The sequence below is a fragment of the Thalassophryne amazonica genome, chromosome 1 (assembly GCF_902500255.1).
Source record: "Thalassophryne amazonica chromosome 1, fThaAma1.1, whole genome shotgun sequence".
NCBI classification, from domain to species: domain Eukaryota; kingdom Metazoa; phylum Chordata; class Actinopteri; order Batrachoidiformes; family Batrachoididae; genus Thalassophryne; species Thalassophryne amazonica.
This window is the reverse complement of record NC_047103.1, coordinates 95083627-95102876: the sequence shown is the minus strand read 5'-3', so window position 1 is coordinate 95102876 and position 19250 is coordinate 95083627. Positions and strand designations below refer to the sequence as shown.

Sequence of the window (19250 nt, the reverse complement as noted above, 5' to 3'; positions counted from 1 at the left end):
CTGCCTAAGGGAAGCATGTATAAAGTGAATAAAATTGGTCCTAGCACAAAACCTTGTGGAACTCCATAATTAACCTTAGTCTGTGAAGAAGATTCCCCATTTACATGAACAAATTGTAATCTATTAGATAAATATGATTCAAACCACCGCAGCGCAGTGCCTTTAATACCTATGGCATGCTCTAATATCTGTAATAAAATTTTATGGTCAACAGTATCAAAAGCAGCACTGAGGTCTAACAGAACAAGCACAGAGATGAGTCCACTGTCTGAGGCCATAAGAAGATCATTTGTAACCTTCACTAATGCTGTTTCTGTACTATGATGAATTCTAAACCCTGACTGAAACTCTTCAAATAGACCATTCCTCTGCAGATGATCAGTTAATTACTGCCACCTTAAAAGCCTGTGGTACACTGCCAACTAACAAAGACAGATTGATCATATTTAAAATTGAAGCATTAATTAATGGTAGGGCTTCCTTGAGCAGCCTGGTAGGAATGGGGTCTAATACACATGTTGATGGTTTGGAGGAAGTAACTAATGAAAATAACTCAGACAGAACAATCGGAGAGAAAGAGTCTAACCAAATACCGGCATCACTGAAGGCAGCCAAAGAGAACGATATGTCTTTGGGATGGTTATGAGTCATTTTTTCTCTAACAGTTAAAATTTTATTAGCAAAGAAAGTCATGAAGTCATTACTAGTTAAAGTTAAAGGAATACTCGGCTCAATAGAGCTCTGAATCTTTGTCAGCCTGGCTACAGTGCTGAAAAGAAACCTGGGGTTGTTCTTATTTTCTTCAATTAGTGATGAGTAGTAAGATGTCCTAGCTTTACAGAGGGCTTTTTTATAGAGCAACACACTCTTTTTCCAGGCTAAGTGCTACAGCATCCAAAGTTGTCCTCAATGAGGATATAAAACTACTGACGAGATACTTTATCTCACTCACAGAGTTTAGGTAGCTACTCTGCCCTGTGTTGGTATATGGCATTGGAGAACATAAAGAAGGAATCATATCCTTAAACCTAGTTACAGCGCTTTCTGAAAATACTAGTTTAGTGATTCACAGGATTGCTAAAAAAGCAGTTTGAACATAATAGTTTTGAGTTTGTAGTGTCAACAGCAGATGCTACTATTATTGTGAACACCCCCTTTTCTACTTTTTTTAACTAATAGCTCAATTTCATAGCCTTAAGAGTGTGCATATCATGAATGCTTGGTCTTGTTGGATTTGTGAGAATCTACTGAATCTACTAGTACCTTGTTTCCCATGTAACAATAAGAAATATACTCAAAACCTGGATTAATCTTTTTAGTCACATAGCACTACTATTATTCTGAACACTACTGTATTTACCATTGTAATTGTCTTAGTAATTGATTGAACAATGACATGGAAGAGGAAGTATACAAAGCGCACAGATAAGATTGATGAGACGAGACATTCATTCCTCAGTGCATGATGAACGAGTGGGAACAGACTTTGAGACTGACTGTGTTATGCTATCAAATAATTTCATTCAAGAAACTTTGGTACACCTCTGCACTGTATATAAGTGCCATGAAAACTGAATGTACTTGTATTTGTGTTCAGACCTGTACTCTGTATGAGATCTACCTTTAAAGCTTTAAATAAAAGATCGAAACTGAAACCTGTTTTCCCTGGTATCTCATTTGTTGTCTGTGAGAGAGTTTTTAGGTAAATTTTCCTAACACTAAGTATGGGGAGACAGCCTATGTAGATGACAATGTCAGGAAGTAAGTATGTCACGCAAAGTTCTTTAGTCTGACTGCAACACTACAGCGTGAAACCAAACTAACCACACCAAATGTACACAAAATGAACCTTGGTTCATATATTCTTCCAGACTTTCATGTGTAAAAATGTTATATTTCCATTTCCACACAACCATTTTCGGCATAGCCCCCCGAATTGTAAGGTCACAAACTTAGGCGAATGCCTTGGCATTTGCTTCATTACTTGCTCGTCGACTGATTCTGTTTAACTGGAAGGCAACTAAACTCCCATCGTTTCTACTGTGGTTGAAGGAGGTGCTTTTCTTTCTGCCTCTGGAAAAGCTCAGATACAAGACAGGCAAAAGAAGCAAGGGCTTTTCTGTGACCTGGAGTTCTTTTATGGACAACGAGGTCTGTCGAAAAAATATCGGACCTTTTTATTTTTTGCAAAAACCATATGGATTTGAATAATGTGTGATTGCATCAGCCAAGCTTAAACCTTCGTGCGCATGCGTGAGTTTTTTCACGCCTGTCGGTTGCGTCATTCACCTGTGAGCAGGCTTTGTGTGAGCACTGGTCCACCCCTCTCGTCATTTTTTTATTGCGAATAAATGTCTGAACGATTTGGAGCTTTGCTGCATCAATTTTTTTCCAGAAACTGTGAGAGACCTCCAGGTGGACACTGTTCGGAAAATTAATATGGCTTTCAGGGACGATTTTGTGGGGATTACTGCCGCTTTAAGGACGGCCCACAACTGCTGAGAGCGCGCCAGGCTGAATCAACCAGATCATTTCCAACGTGAAGGCTTTGTTGAACCGGGACGTGGTCTGACTTCCACAAAAAAAGGAAAAAGGCGTGGACATTAGCACTTTTTCGGCACATTCTACTGTTAAAGGAGTTTTTTTCATGGAAAGAAAAGCAGACGGATGCGCCACCGTGCCGTTCATGGCGCGGGACAAAACCACCTTGTCCCGCGCCATGAACGGCACGGTGGCACATCCGTCCGCACGGAATTCCTCCGCTCCTCTTTCCATGACAAAAACTCCTGTAACAGTGGAATGTGCCGTTCATTCCCAAACTGGATGCTGTGTTTTATCAGGGACGTCCTCTGACTAGCACAGGAATTGCAGAAGACGTGGACATCAGCACTTTTTCGGCACATTGAGACAGACGTGCGGAGGAATTCCGCGTCGCAGTGGAGCCGCATGGTGCAAAGCAACGCCGTGATGAAGCCTCACAGGACATGTTCTGGCATGTCCAGGCTCATCCACAATTTCTCGGTTAGTCACACGACTGAAAACCCACCAACAGCCGTCTGAAAGCCGTCCTGTGAGACCAACACGGAGGTGGTTTTGTCCCGTGCCATGAACGGCACGGTGGCACATCCATCCGCTTTTCTTTCCATGAAAAAAACTCCTTTAACAGTGGAATGTGCCGAAAAAGTGCTGATGTCCACGCCTTTTTCCTTTTTTTGTGGAAGTCAGATGATGTCCCGGATCAACAAAGTCTTCACGTTGGAAATGATCTGGTTGATTCAGCCTGTCGATCAGCGCTGGGAGCGTGGCGCGCTCTCAGCAGTTGTGGGCCGTCCATAAAGCGGCAGTAACACTCCTTAATCTGTGCAATCCCCACAAAATCGTCCCTGAAAGCCATATTAATTTTCCGAATGGTGTCCACCTGGAGATCTCTCACAGTTTCTGGAAAAAAAATTGATGCAGCAAAGCTCCAAATCGTTCAGACATTTATTCGCAATAAAAAAACGACGAGAGGGGTGGACCACTGTTCACACAAAGCCTGCTCACAGGCGAATGATGCAACCGACAGGCGTGAAAAAACTCACGAAGGTTCAAGCTTGGCTGATGCAATCACACGTGATTCAAATCCATATGGTTTTTGCAAAAAAATAAAAAGGTCCGATACTTTTTGGACAGACCTCGTATATCGAACTTTTCCCCTTACAATAAGTACTCTCCTCCAGTGTTGCCACAGTTACTTTGAAAAAGTAATCCAATTACTGATTACTGATTACTCCTTGAAAAAGTAACTTAGTTACTTTACTGATTACTCAATTGTAAAAGTAACTAAGTTAGATTACTAGTTACTTTTTTAGTTACTTTCCCCAGCTGCCGACAACAACTCACTTTATAGTCACCCTTTCTTGACTTCAATGAAAATAAATACTTGTTTTATAAAAAGTAAAATAAAGACCTCTTTCTTGACCTCATATTTAACTGTTGACAGCACTGTAACAGTAAAACTTGCAATTTCAAACCTACATTGTTTAGAAATGTAACTATTAAATTCTAACTCTCTAAACATTTTACTTGTCGAAATTATTATTATTTTAAGCAATATTAGTAGTTGTAGTAAAAAACGGCTTCAAAACTGGACCTTTAATCTAGGGGTGTTGTGGGGGAGGGGGGCACATCCTTGCCCCACGCCCCCATTCCATCTGGATTCGCCCCTGCTTTGGCGTTTGAGCACAAAGAATGGATAACATTTATTTATGTAGAAAACAGGACCAGATTTACAGGTAAGAAAGTTTTATTGCGTTTTCACATCATGTGGTCCTCAGAAAGAGAGTTTAGGTGTATTTGAGTGGAAAATAGTGTTAGTTGTTGATGCGTCGCGGAGTATCAGCTGTTTTTAACGAGACGATACAGAGCGGCTCAGCTCAGAATTCTAAATAAAGGAGGGGAAAAAGTATAAAAATGTCTTTGTAAAGCTCAGTGCAGGTGTGCTGATCACCGTGCTTTAAGAGGTGAGGACGAGTCGAGCAGCTGCAAAAAACCGTGGATGAAAAGCTCACAGCTCACTGAAAGTGTGCAGTTCAGTCGAACCCCGACCTCCTGCCCACAGACCAAGTTTAATGCTGCTATCGACCCACAATGAAAAATAATAGTAACGCACAGTGACATGGATAAGTAACTTTAATCTGATTACTGATTTGGAAAGATTAACGCGTTAGATTACTCGTTACTAAAAAAAGTGGTCGGATTAGAGTAACGCGTTAGTAAGTAACGCGTTACCGGCATCACTGCTCTCCTCATTTCGAGGCAGTTGCTCTATTTTCAAGAATTTATGTGGAAATAATACTGTTGTATTAAAAAAACAAAGAAACAAACACAGACTGATTGTAAAAAGACTGCCCAGTTTTGTGGCCCCTTTTTTCCCCTATGCCTCAGAGGGGTGGGGGAATTGATATTTTCATTTGTATTTTTTTTTTTTTTGCTGTTGTTGGTATGCTATGTATGTTCAGTTAAATGTGAACATAGGAAAATAAAGTGTTAAAAACAAACAAAAAAGTTATATTTCCATCTGCAACTGTCACCACCTACTCCTTCCATTATCTTTTCAAATCAACTTACTGCTTCATAGTCTTCTTTCCTGGTCAGTAGGATGTCCAGCTCTTTCTGGAGAACAGATAGATTCTAGAAAACAAGAACCAAATCAGCAGGTCAAGGAGACGGGAAAAAAGAAGATGAAGAAACAACAATGAGGGGGGGGGACAGTGACAACAATGAAAACTGTATTATGAATAATATTAAAATAGTAACAGCTGCATAAAAAGTGATTTAAAAATAAAGCACATTACCCAGGCGCAGCTAAGCAAAATCACTGCTGTTGTAATGTTATGGTAAGTGTTTATGTCTGAAAAGTAAAAAAAACAAAAAAAACAGATAAGACATTGATGATGCAATGCATACTGAAGATTTTTATGATATGCGGTTGGCTGAATTCAGGTGCATTTCTGGCTCATGTATTCCATTATTGAATTCATATATTGTTTTTTTTCCCCCACAAATGGTGCACTAGAATGTAATTTTCTCCCAAAATATTTATGTTTCTAATTCCCTATGATTAGCACGGCAAGAATAGGAGTGGTAATAAATGTAGGCACAAGCCGCGACTGACGATGTCAAGCCCTGTAGCCGCAATTTAATCCATGAGTAACATGTCCTGAAAAGCTCCCCATGCTACCTGTATCTTTCTGTGACACTGTAACTGCCTGTCTGTGCTACTGCACTTTTGTCATTAATGGTTCCAAAAATGTGGAGCCATTAATGACAAATCCTCCCCCTGGAGCCATTAATGACTAATGACTATTAATGAGGGAGGATTAGCAGCAATCTTCCACTCCAGCTTATTAATTAATCAAAAACCCAGACAGAGCTTTAATTCATTTGAAAGCTTGACTCTTAGTCTTCTCCATCCAAATTGGAAGTCCCAAAAACCAGTTTTATTTGTTATCTATCGTCCACCTGGTCGTTACTGTGAGTTTCTCGGTGAATTTTCAGACCTTTTGTCTGACTTAGTGTTTAGCTCAGATAAGATAATTATAGTGGGCGATTTTAACATCCACATAGAAGCTGAGAATGACAGCCTCAACACTGCATTCAATCTATTATTAGACTCAATTGGCTTCGCTCAAAATGTAAATGAGTCCACCCACCACTTTAACAATACTTTAGATCTTGTTCTGACTTATGGTATGGAAATTGAAGACTTAACAGTATTCCCTGAAAACCCCGTTCTGTCTGATCATTTCTTAATAACATTTACATTTACTTTAATGGACTACCCAGCAGTGGGGAATAAGTTTCATTACAGTAGAAGTCTTTCTGAAAGTGCTGTAACTAGGTTTAAGGATATGATTCCTTCTTTGTTATGTTCTTCAATGCCATATACCAACACAGTGCAGAGTAGCTACCTAAACTCTGTGAGTGAGAAAGATTATCTCGTCAATAGTTTTACATCCTCACTGAGCACAACTTTGGATGCTGTAGCTCCTCTGAAAATGAGAGCCTTAAATCAGAAGTGCCTGACTCCGTGGTATAACTCACAAACTCGCAGCTTAAAGCAGATAACCCGTAAGTAGAGAAGCTTGAATCTTCGACTGGACTGGTTTGCTTGACGTGAGGACATTTCGCTTCAAATCACAGAAGCTTCCTCAGCTAAAATTCTTGCTCTGGTAGTCTCTACTATGGAAACCACCTGGACAACTGAGAGCCTACACAGAAATAACCCGTAAGTTGGAGAGGAAATGGCGTCTCACTAATTTAGAAGATCTTCACTTAGCCTGGAAAAAGAGTCTGTTGCTCTATAAAAAAGCCATCCATAAAGCTAGGACATCTAACTACTCATCACTAATTGAAGAAAATAAGAACAACCCCAGGTTTCTTTTCAGCACTGTAGCCAGGCTGACAAAGAGTCAGAGCTCTATTGAGCCGAGTATTCCTTTAACTTTAACTAGTAATGACTTCATGACTTTCTTTGCTAATAAAATTTTAACTATTAGAGAAAAAATGACTCATAACCATCCCAAAGACATATCGTTATCTTTGGCTGCTTTCAGTAATGCTTGTATTTGGTTAGACTCTTTCTCTCCGATTGTTCTGTCTGCGTTATTTTCATTAGTTACTTCCTCCAAACCATCAACATGTCTATTAGACCCCATTCCTACCAGGCTGCTCAAGGAAGACCTACCATTAATTAATGCTTCGATCTTAAATATGATCAATCTATCTTTATTTGTTGGCTATGTACCACAGGCTTTTAAGGTGGCAGTAATTAAACCATTACTTAAAAAGCCATCACTTGACCCAGCTATATTAGCTAATTATAGGCCAATCTCCAACCTTCCTTTTCTCTCAAAAATTCTTGAAAGGGTAGTTGTAAAACAGCTAACTGATCATCTGCAGAGGAATGGTCTATTTGAAGAGTTTCAGTCAGGTTTTAGAATTCACCATAGTACAGAAACAGCATTAGTGAAGGTTACAAATGATCTTCTTATGGCCTCAGACAGTGGATTCATCTCTGTGCTTGTCCTGTTAGACCTCAGTGCTGCTTTTGATACTGTTGACCATAAACTTTTATTACAGAGATTAGAGCATGCCATAGGTATTAAAGGCACTGCGCTGTGGTGGTTTAAATCATATTTATCTAATAGATTACAATTTGTTCATGTAAATGGGGAGTCTTCTTCACAGGCTAAGGTTAATTATGGAGTTCCACAAGGTTCTGTGCTAGGACCAATTTTATTCACTTTATACATGCTTCCCTTAGGCAGTATTAATAGAAAGCATTGCTTAAATTTTCATTGTTACGCAGATGATACCCAGCTTTATCTATCCATGAAGCCAGAGGACACACACCAATTAGTTAAACTGCAGGAATGTCTTACAGACATAAAGACATGGATGACCTCTAATTTCCTGCTTTTAAATTCAGATAAAACTGAAGTTATTGTACTTGGCCCTACAAATCTTAGAAACACAGTGTCTAACCAGATCAGGACATGTCCTTCAATGTGCATATTAAGCAAATATGTAGGACTGCTGTTAGATAAATTATACTGTAAAAACATGTTTTATCATTTATTATCAGCTACTACGTCTGCTTATTTCAAACTGTTCTTTCTGTATTTTAAAATCTGCAAACTGTTTCTCTCAGATATTCACAGCTGCAGTTTACAATTTGACATTTAGCAAGCTTCAGCAAAATCGCACACTCTGTACCCTCTTTACCTAAGATAGGAATGATTCAGTTGTCACTCAGTACAAGACTGGAATGATTCAGTTGTTTGCAAACGTATCTGCACATGACTAACAAGCACATGTTGCAACCGTGGACTCATGTAGCCTCACTTATCTTTTGTTTTCGTTATACAACCCCTGGCATTAAGAAACACTATAAGAAATCAGGGAAAAAAATTGTGGCAGTCACTAACGGTTACTTTTTTAGACCAAGCAGAGGGAAAAAAATATGGAATCACTCAATTCTGAGGAAAAAATTATGGAATCATGAAAAACAAAAGAACGCTCCAACACATCACTAGTATTTTGTTGCACCACCTCTGGCTTTTATAACGGCTTGCAGTCTCTGAGGAATGGACTTAATGAGTGACAAACAGTACTCTTCATCAATCTGGCTCCAACTTTCTCTGATTGCTGTTGCCAGATCAGCTTTGCAGGTTGGAGCCTTGTCATGGACCATTTTCTTCAACTTCCACCAAAGATTTTCAATTGGATTAAGATCCGGACTATTTGCAGGCCATGACATTGACCCTATGTGCCTTTTTGCAAGGAATGTTTTCACAGTTTTTGCTCTATGGCAAGATGCATTATCATCTTGAAAAATGATTTCATCATCCCCAAACATCCTTTCAATTGATGGGATAAGAAAAGTGTCCAAAATATCAACGTAAACTTGTGCATTTATTGATGATGTAATGACAGCCATCTCCCCAGTGCCTTTACCTGACATGCAGCCCCATATCATCAATGACTGCGGAAATTTACATGTTCTCTTCAGGCAGTCATCTTTATAAATCTCATTGGAACGGCACTAAACAAAAGTTCCAGCACCTTGCCCAATGCAGATTTGAGATTCATCACTGAATATGACTTTCATCCAGTCATCCACAGTCCACGGTTGCTTTTCCTTAGCCCATTGTAACCTTGTTTTTTTCTGTTTAGGTGTTAATGATGGCTTTCATTTAGCTTTTCTGTATGTAAATCCCATTTCCTTTAGGCGGTTTCTTACAGTTCAGTCACAGACCTTGACTCCAGTTTCCTCCCATTCATTCCTCATTTGTTTTGTTGTGCATTTTCGATTTTTGAGACATATTGCTTTAAGTTTTCTGTCTTGACGCTTTGATGTCTTCCTTGGTCTACCAGTATGTTTGCCTTTAACAACCTTCCCATGTTGTTTGTATTTGGTCCAGAGTTTAGACACAGCTGACTGTGAACAACCAACATCTTTTGCAACAATTCGTGATGATTTACCCTTTTAAGAGTTTGATAATCCTCTCCTTTGTTTCAATTGACATCTCTCGTGTTGGAGCCATGATTCATGTCAGTCCACTTGGTGCAACAGCTCTCCAAGGTGTGATCACTCCTTTTTAGATGCAGACTAACAAGCAGATTTGATTTGATGCAGGTGTTAGTTTTGGGGATGAAAATTTACAGGGTGATTCCATAATTTATTCCTCAGAATTGAGTGAGTCCATATTTCTTTCCTTCTGCTTGGTCTAAAAAGGGAACCGTTACTGACTGCCACAATTATTTTTCCTGATTTCTTATAGTGTTTCTTAAAGCCAGAAAGTTGCCATTTGAAATGACTTTAGTTTTGTGTCATGTCTGTGATCTGCTTTTTTTTCTACAAAATTAAACAACTGAATAAACATCCTCCGAGGCCAGTGATTCCATAATTATTGCCAGGGGCTGTTTCTCTCCTTTGCAAAGCTCACTAAAGACATCTCAACTCTCTGTCTGGTTCTTTCTTGTATGTCTAGCCGAGGTCAAACCTGACATATTTTCTGGTGCCGTGAACCCGGATGTCAACATACCCAGTCGCTGCGGAAAGGAGGGAGACACACCAAAGCCCGTTGACGGCCGGCTCCACAGGGAGGCCGAAAGAAAGTCCTAGGGAGTGAATTCTCTGCCAGGCCGGTGATTTAGAAGTCAACCTCCGACCGCAACGCTGGATTGACGATATCCGAACAGGAAAAATCAAAGAACCGGACAGAGGAGTAAGTAAATTCTTTTATGGTCTGACAGGGTCAGGACTAAGGTCAAATTTGACGGGGTCAAATTAGTAAATTCTTTTATGGTCTGATAGGGTCAGGACTAAGATCAAATTTGACTGGGTCAAATTAGAAAACAGTTACAGGGTGACTGTTAAAAACATGACAGTGTCATGTCAGAACAAATTTGACGGGGTCAAATTAGAAAACAGTGACAGGGTGACTGTTAAAAACGTGACAGGGTCATGTCAGAACAAATTTTACGGGGTCAAATTAGCAAACAGTTACGGGGTGACTGTTAAAAACGTGACAGGGTCATGTCAGAACAAATTTGACGGGGTCAAATTAGCAAACAGTTACAGGGTGACTGTTAAAAGACGGACAGGGTCACGTCAGAGAACAAGTCCACTATACGATCAAAGTAAGACCAAAGTAACATCAAAGTAAGGCCACAATAAGACAAAAGTAAGATCAAAGTAAGACCAAAGTAACATCAAAGTAAGGCCATAATAAGACAAAAGCAAGATCAAAGTAAGACCAAAGTAACGCCAAAGTAGCATCAAAGTAAGGCCATAGTAACATCAAAGTAACATCAATATAAAATCAGAAGATGTCTAACAGTGTGAAAGTGATTTGTATGAATGTGACCTGTATGAATGGAATGACAAACAACTGAAGCACTGGACTCCTGACATCCCCCATTCCAGGGGACAAAAACAAAGAGTCTCTGTAAATTGTGAAATCATTCATTTGCACCACACCTGTTTGTGTTGAACGACGTAACTGGAAAGATACATTAGGTAAGATCATTCACCTTCTCCGGGAGGTTGAAGTAATGATAGTTTCCAGCTAAACTGTTAACCAAACAGTACAAGGGGAGAAAATAAATCGTCTGTTTAGGATTCCCTAGGAATCGAACCAACAGACGACCAAAATGGGGAATACACAATAGCGTTGCTAAAAACAATTCACCTGAAGGTGATGTCAAATTTATGATAAAATGCGATCCAGAAGGACAGAAATATGTGGAAAAATGGAAGCGAAAACACGACTTCAAGGGCAAACTGTGTCGGAGTGTGAGACACTGGTACACAAATTAACCGTGGAAGCAGCAAGAAGGAGGGAGTGAGAAAAGACCGAAAATTGATAGAATTTAATATACTAATCTAATATATATATATACTAATATAATATAATATATATAAAATATACTAGATGAACAGGTTGAAGCACTTAATGGGCGTATGAAAACCAAATTCCCATGTAAAACAAATTATGATGTTAAACGCTTTTTTACCCACATTTAAATGTGTCGTTTAAAGTTCAAAAGAACGTCTGTGTGCTCTGAGCAAATTTATTTGTTTTGTGGACAGACGCGTCAAACTTTTATTTTTGAAAACACAAAAGTGAATTATTTTGGCTCCTCAAGTATCCGCTTCAACCAAGCTGGAAAGTGAACGTGATTTATGACCTGTGACAAGCTACAGCCTCATATCAGCGCGCTAAAAAGCAGCCAAACAACTATGAGCCGCTAACACGCGAGCTAACTTACCTTTAAAATAAGAAACGATTAAATTCGTCGGCGCAAACTAACGTCGATCAATTGAAGGGAAGCTAACGAACAGAAACGTCGAGTCCGCCTACCGACTTTAAATTTATAACACGATAAAATGTAACAGCACGACAGCACATGGGCTAAGCTAGGCCACGCTACGCTAAGCTAACTCTGCTAACTCACTCGGAAAACTTCAGAAAGTCACCAAGCCCCTGTTGAAGAACATTGTAAAAGGTTGCAGTGCTTAAACACAGTCATAGACCAGACCAAAGCAGCCAGAAGATAGTTTTCCAAATTTACTTCTTATGAAAGTGTCGATTAAAAAAGCCCGCTTGGAACCGCGGACAGGACAGGAAGCGAGTGGGGGGAACCCCCTCCCCTCCTTGAGACCCCAAGCCTATTGAACAAGTGATCCCACCTACAGGTGGAGGACAGCATTACATCATTTTCGGCTTCAAAGGCATTGAGCCGAATTTGTAAATAGTTGACCAGCTTCCTTTTGTGAATACCTGACAGTGATCAGTGAAACTTAATGCGTCGTTTAACGATTTTTAACCACTTTTAAACTGATTAAGCTGGTACGATCCTGATTCCAATCGAAAAAAAAAGTGTTAGTGATTAACTCCTTCACTTTAATAAATTGAGATAAAACATCTCTAAAATCAAATTCATTTGGATTCTAATTTGTGACAATTGTCTAATTTTGGATTTTTACTGTTTGTGATTTTCCAAACTAATTCTTTGATTTATACTAATTCTGCTTTCAGCATAGAAACAATCCTACAACCAAACGGGATTAGCTAAAGCCAATATTTTAATTGAAGCAGTTCTACAACTGAATTAATGAATTCAAAGAAACTTTAATTAATTAAAACAAATTATTCAATCTAACTGCAGAGTTATTACCTGGACTTGCCGACAACCTTCAATCCGCAACGCAAACGAAGGTGAGCACAGGAACGTCTGAACTCTGCAGCCAAGCTTTGAACAAAGTGCAAAAAGGGTACAACTTAGCTGAAATGCTAGGAAGACTAGCCATAACTGCTTTCGCCAAACTGAAGCATGCTGACCACACCAACAGCAGTGAAGATCGCTGAAAGACCATCATGGATACATCTAAGTCACTGTAAGCTGCAGTGTGTGCCTATTACCACAAACGAGTAAGGGGAAGTCTGACTACAAAGGGGATTCACCGTATAGTGGTGTCTCGTCTCAACGTCAGTGAAGCAGGGAGATCCTTACTCACTTAGAGTGGTCTATAGGTGACGCTGTGGCCTAGCACCAATGACCGATCCGCAGAGTACACCCAACCCACGTGCCAAGCGCCGTGGTTGTGGGGGAGTCTGGCAGACAGTCTGGTGTGTTGTGATCTTAGCATGTTTCTGTCTACTGGGACACCTCTTCTGGCAGATGTGGGAACGACCTCCTCCGTCTGAAACCGCTCCTGATGAATCAGCTCCTGTTCAACCTCTCACCCGAAGAGAAATACGATACATCGACCACCCTGATGAACCACAACATCCTTACCACACCAACATGTGGTGGCGCTACGTGAATTACACTTCACATCTAGTGAACTGTACCAACTGTTATGTCTGTACACATATGCCTGTTTCCACCACACATAATGGACTACATGCTACTCGAGTTAATACTGATTGTTTGATAGGCCTGTCAACCTACCCAGGAAATTATTCTGTACCTCTGAACAAACCACTGCGTCTCCCTTGGAGGGAAAGAACTGTACCGGTTCCGGTTTACCTCCTATGTTATCATGGCCCTAGGTGCAGGAACCCCTACTGATAACCGATTTAACGCCTTATCATAGCTTTGATTATTGCATAATTGGGAATGGCTCAAACCTACTTGGGTGGCTTCCACCTCATTCCTGCAATTCCACTTACACCTTCTACGATTATGTAAATCGAACAACAAAAAATGAATGCGACAGAAATAAAACCTGTAAACAGGATGAGACCCAATGGAACAAGGCTCACCTCGTCAGGGATGCGGACCGTTTCTGGTGTAACATCACCCAGGCCCCTTACGTTAAGCGCTGTTACTGTGCAGCCATAGCGCCAACCCAGAAGGGCACTAGAGCCCTCACTGATTATTATTGGTTATGCGGGACCAATGTTTACGCTCACCTTCCTCCCAATTGGGGTGGAAGATGTGGAATGATTAATTTACACGAACCAGTAGTACATATTCCTAAAGATCAATGGTCCAAAGCCACCATCAAGTTCCATGAACCACATAATGTTCGCGCTAAACCACAACTGTCTGATACCAGCCATATTCGTAGTGATAAAAGAATATTCAATCAGGGATGGAGGTCACTATTCGGCATGCTTCCACATGTTGGGGTCAACCTCGTAGCTCTAGAAGTTGAGTTCACCCGCTGGAAGTTTCTGCAGTTCATGAACTCCACACTTGAGATGGCGAACGCAACCACCGAGGAAATTAGGGCCCTGCGACTGATGGTACTACAAAACAGTACGGTTCTTGATCAGCTGACCGCACCCTCCGGTGGAGTGTGTGCTTTGGTGGGCACAGCGTGCTGCACCTTTATCCCGGACAACACAGCTGACGGGGCTGTCATCACCCGAGCCCTACAAGAGATGACAGAGGTCCGTGACTCTGTCCAAGCAACAATGTCATCGCCTAGCTGGAGTTTCTGATCATGGTTTACATCAGGAAGTTGGTGGCAACTTCTACTACGAGCTTTGACCCCTCTATTGATCATTGTTGCAGTTTTTGCACTCTTATTTTGCTGCATAGTGCCTTGCCTCCGTTCCATGATTGCAAAATTAGACTTAGACTGCTGGAGGGTTCCCATGATGCACTGAGTGTTTCTTTCTCTTTTTGCTCTGTATGCACCACTCTGCATTTAATCATTAGTGATTGATCTCTGCTCTCTTCCACAGCATGTCTTTTTCCTGATTCTCTCCCCTCAGCCCCAACCAGTCCCAGCAGAAGACTGCCCCTCCCTGAGCCTGGTTCTGCTGGAGGTTTCTTCCTGTTAAAAGGGAGTTTTCGTTCCCACTGTCGCCAAGTGCTTGCTCACAGAGGATCGTTTTGACCGTTGGGGTTTTTCTGTAATTATTGTATGGCTTTTGCCTTACAATATAAAGCGCCTTGGGGCGACTGTTTGTTGTGATTTGGCGCTATATAAATAAAAATGATTTGATTTGATTTGATAAAGTTGGTGCTGTCAAAGTCTACTGTGGTGTTAAAGCACTCCCATGGGGAAAAAGCCTAATGTCCAGCACACCAACATTTAGCAGACCTGCTTTCCTCTGCACTGATGATTCCCCCACACGTTCACACCAGTGCCCAGTTATACAGAGGTATGCATGGGCATTGTGGTTGCTGGTCCAGAGATCGGTAGTGAGGTTGACGACACCTCCATCAGCTGCCTCGAGTGACTGGAACAGCTCCCCTCTCATTGGGCCTCATGTATCAACGTTGCACACTTGTGGCGTAAATTTACGGTGTAAATTTGAAGTACACCAAAGTTGCCGTGATATGTATCGAGCAGTGCGCACCTGCCCAGTTCCGGCGTACGCCTGACATGACCTTGATAAATGCGGCGGGTGAAAACAATCGTAATTATAATAAACACGCCCATAAATATTCAGACTCCGCTTCAGACACACCCTCATTTTACGACATGGAAGCCAGGTAGACGGCAAAGAAAAAGAACTTCACCAATCGCGACGCGTGCCAATAGAGCGTCAAAAGCGGCCATCGTATCAATTGTTTTGTAGTATAATCAAAAAAGTGTTACAGTGGTCCCTCGTTTATCACGGGAGTTACGTTCTAAAAATAGCCCGTAATACGCGAAACCGCGACATAGTCAGCGTTATTTTTTACAATTATTATAGATGTTTCAAAGCTGTAAAACCCCTGTAAAACCACTTTATACACTTTCTCAATCAGGCATGAACATTTTCTCACTTTTCTCTCGTGTGTAAACACTCTCAAAGTTCAAACCTTATTAGAAAAATAAGACCAACCTGTTTTCAGGCCCAAACATTTGTTTGAGAAATAAAAATAGAACGTTTTCCTATAAATAATTATGATGGCTCTTAGAACTAACGAATTTAATTTTAACGATCAACGTACGAGGTTGGACACATAAGAAATTATTAATAGTGACTGACCAGTATTTCTCAGTTCCTCTGATCGCGCCTCTGAGTCCTGGCGCCGCGCCTTTTTCCACTCACACCTGGCTGCAGGTGTCTGTTTCCGAGTGACAAACACAGTTATGAGTAGTTGTTGGCGCTCTTTTTTCTTCTGGGCGAGAAGATTCTTATAAACAGACACGCAGAACACAGAACACTGTAAAAAAAAAAAAAAAAAAAAAAAAGACATGCAAAATTGGACTAAAAACTCCGCGAAATGGCGAGGCCGCGAAAGGTGAACCGCGTTATAGCGAGGGACCACTGTATTCTCTTTTCACATGTCAATAATTCTTGACGTGGATATTTGCTCGCTCAATTAATGACACGCCTAATTTTTCAGATTTCTTTATTTTTAAAATGTATTTATTTATTTATTTTATTGTAACAAACGAATGGAGAAAACAAAACCTGATTGCAGCACAGACGAAGGGAATGACAACACTACAGTTGTAATTATCAATTTCATTGTCTAAAATGATCACACCACATAAAGTTAAGCTCAGCGCTGCTCTGGCTCCAGGCTCTGGAGAAAAAGGCAAGCAGCGCTGTCTTTGCGGTCAGTGCTGTGGCCACGGATCGTGCTCGACAGACCAGCAATCCCGCAAAAGCGGGATTTGTATTGATTATTATGTAGTATAATCAGGAAAGTGTTATTTATGTAACATATGCATTGATTTGTATAATGGCACTGTTTATCATGTTGATAATTTTCATTTTTATGTGGATTCCTGTGCTGGTTCATTTTGGTGTATAATTTACGCCACCTCTCGACCTGGTGTATATTTTCAGCGCAGCATACACCAACGACCACATTGATAAATGCCAAGTAGCGCAGCCGTTTTGGCGTACACCCCATATACGCTCAAATATCGCCGTACGCACGTTGATGCATGAGGCCCATTGTCTCATACAACTCAGGCACTACAGTTCTACTGAAATAGTGCCTTGACGGGATCTTATACTTGGGCTCTAAAAAGGCAACAAGAGACTTGAAACCTTTCCTCTCCACCACAGAGAAAGGCTCAAGGTCAGTGCAGATCATTTTACCAATCATCTAATTTTTTGGGGGTTTGCAGAGAATGGCTGCTTTGCTGCAAATGCAGCAAGTATTGGTGAAGAGGAGGAAGAAGGTGAACCCTGATGCTGCCAGGAGAGGTGGAGGAGGAGGTGGTTGATAAAGCGGGCTTTCTCATGTGATGAACATATAACAGATGGTTATGTAGAGATGTTGTATTGTAATGTTTTGGATCTCTACCTCTGCTTATTTTGGACTTGCAAAGCTTACACATGGCTTTGGAGGGATCATTTTCACAAACAGTGAAAGAGTCCCACACTGCAGAGGTCCTTTTTTTTTCGGTGGAGGAGGACCTCCATCACCAGATGCAATATTGGTCTCAGTGGGGCCAAGGTGGGTGCTACTACTACTGCTACTGTGAGTGATATTGTCTGGTTGAGTGTCAGCTGAAGTACCCTCTGTATCACTCATTGTATAAAAGAGAGAGATAGAGTGTGTGTGCGCTATGTAACAGTTAAAAAATCTACTGTATTCAAAGCCAATAAAAAGCCTATTTACAGTATACGAGTATAAAGCAGAATTTATAATACTTATAATATTATATTTATTTTTTTGAACTTCAGTGAGAAAGTGTCAGATACTGCATGTAGCCATATTCAATAAAAAGATGAATACTTTGTGTGTTCAGCTATATGTGCGTATGTGTGTAAGTGGTCTATAAGACTGTTGATTTTTTAATGATCTGTGTGAACTTTGTGATTCATGCAAACATCCAGTGATGGCAAACAGGGAAATAATACTGCATTCTTCTCAAAAGCACAACGTTTAGTGTGAGCAAAGTTTTCCAAGTGAACTCACTTTCTATCACCAGCCAAACAAGCATATGGTATTAAAAAAAAAGAAAGAAAAAAAAAGCCCAACCTGGCTGGAGGCAGTGGCGGACGCGACACGAACCGTTTTCAGCTCTGTCTTGTCAAATGCACCATGTACGTTCCGAAACAAGTTCACAAAGTAACTTTAAATATCATACCAAAATAGAGAGGAGCTGAAGAAAACCTAAGGAGTGCTGAAGAGAGCAGCAATGTGAGCTGGAGTCAAGCCAAGCACAGAGAGAGAGATCAGTTCCTGTCTGTGTGTCTCTTTGCGAGAGTGAGAGACAGGTCGGAGCGGCTGCAGAGATGTGTGTGACTGGCCAATCATAGAGCGTGAAGACAGTCAGTTAGCTAATAAGAATTTTCTTTCAACATGAGCACAGATATTGATGAGTTTTATTCGTATCATGCTTGTACTCGTCAAAAATGCTTTATCCATACCAGATACTCATTGCAGACGAGTATCCGGCTCAACCCTAGTCCCAACGTAATTGAAATTGGGGTTGTAATTGTTAGGGTCTGCCCCTGGGTCCTGTCTGGTCTGTCCTGGTTTCTGCTCTGTCTGTTTTTCCAGGAGCTGACGTGAAGCTGACTGGCAGTTTTCTGCTTGGATGGTGGCGTCAGCTGTGCGTGATGTCACAGCTCAACCGCTCCTGTCAAGACAGCATGTGGGCTCTGTTCAGAGCGGCGCTACACAGCTGATTGTCAGCCCGCTCCATCACCACCAGTATTTAACCTCAGATCTTCCACTGACTCGGGGCCAGAATCTCCAGGTTGCCACCGGGTGTCCACCAGGTTCCAACTGTGCTTCAACAACGCACCCAGCCGGTAACAAGGGGCCTCATGTACAGAGACTTGCGTTGACTTTCTACTAAAAGTTACCGTATGCCAAAACCCTGAATCAGGCATAAGCACAAATATCATCAGATTACACTTTGATATCAGATGTATCAAAGTGTGTGCAGACATGAATCCACGCACGTTCTGTTTGTTTACGGTCGTTGTCTTGCTGAAAGATCCAACCCCGGCGCAGCTTCAACTTTGTCACTGATTCATGAACATTGTTCTCAAGAATCTGCTGATATTGACTGGAATCCATGTGACCCTCAACTTTAACAAGATTCCCAGTACCTGCACTGGCCACACAGTCACACAGCATGATGGAACCACCTCTAATTTTTACTGTAGGTAGCATGTTTTTTTCTTGGAATGCTGTGTTCTTTTTCAACTATGCATACCGCCCCTTGTTATGTCCAAATAACTCAATTTTAGTTTCATCAGTCCACAGCACGTTATTCCAAAATGAAGCTGGCTTGTCCAAATGTGCTTTAGCATAACTCAAGCAACTCTGTT

General features: G+C 41.0%; 1 protein-coding gene across 1 annotated transcript in view; it reads right to left on the bottom strand.

Annotated features, from left to right (window-relative positions):
• ift74 (intraflagellar transport 74) overlaps positions 1-19250 on the bottom strand; it is a 137743-nt gene that overhangs the window by 49519 nt on the left and 68974 nt on the right. Inside the window, exon 10 of the mRNA XM_034172843.1 lies at positions 5110-5172. Within this exon, the coding sequence (XP_034028734.1) occupies positions 5110-5172 (63 nt within the window). The remainder of the gene's footprint in view (positions 1-5109; positions 5173-19250) is intronic.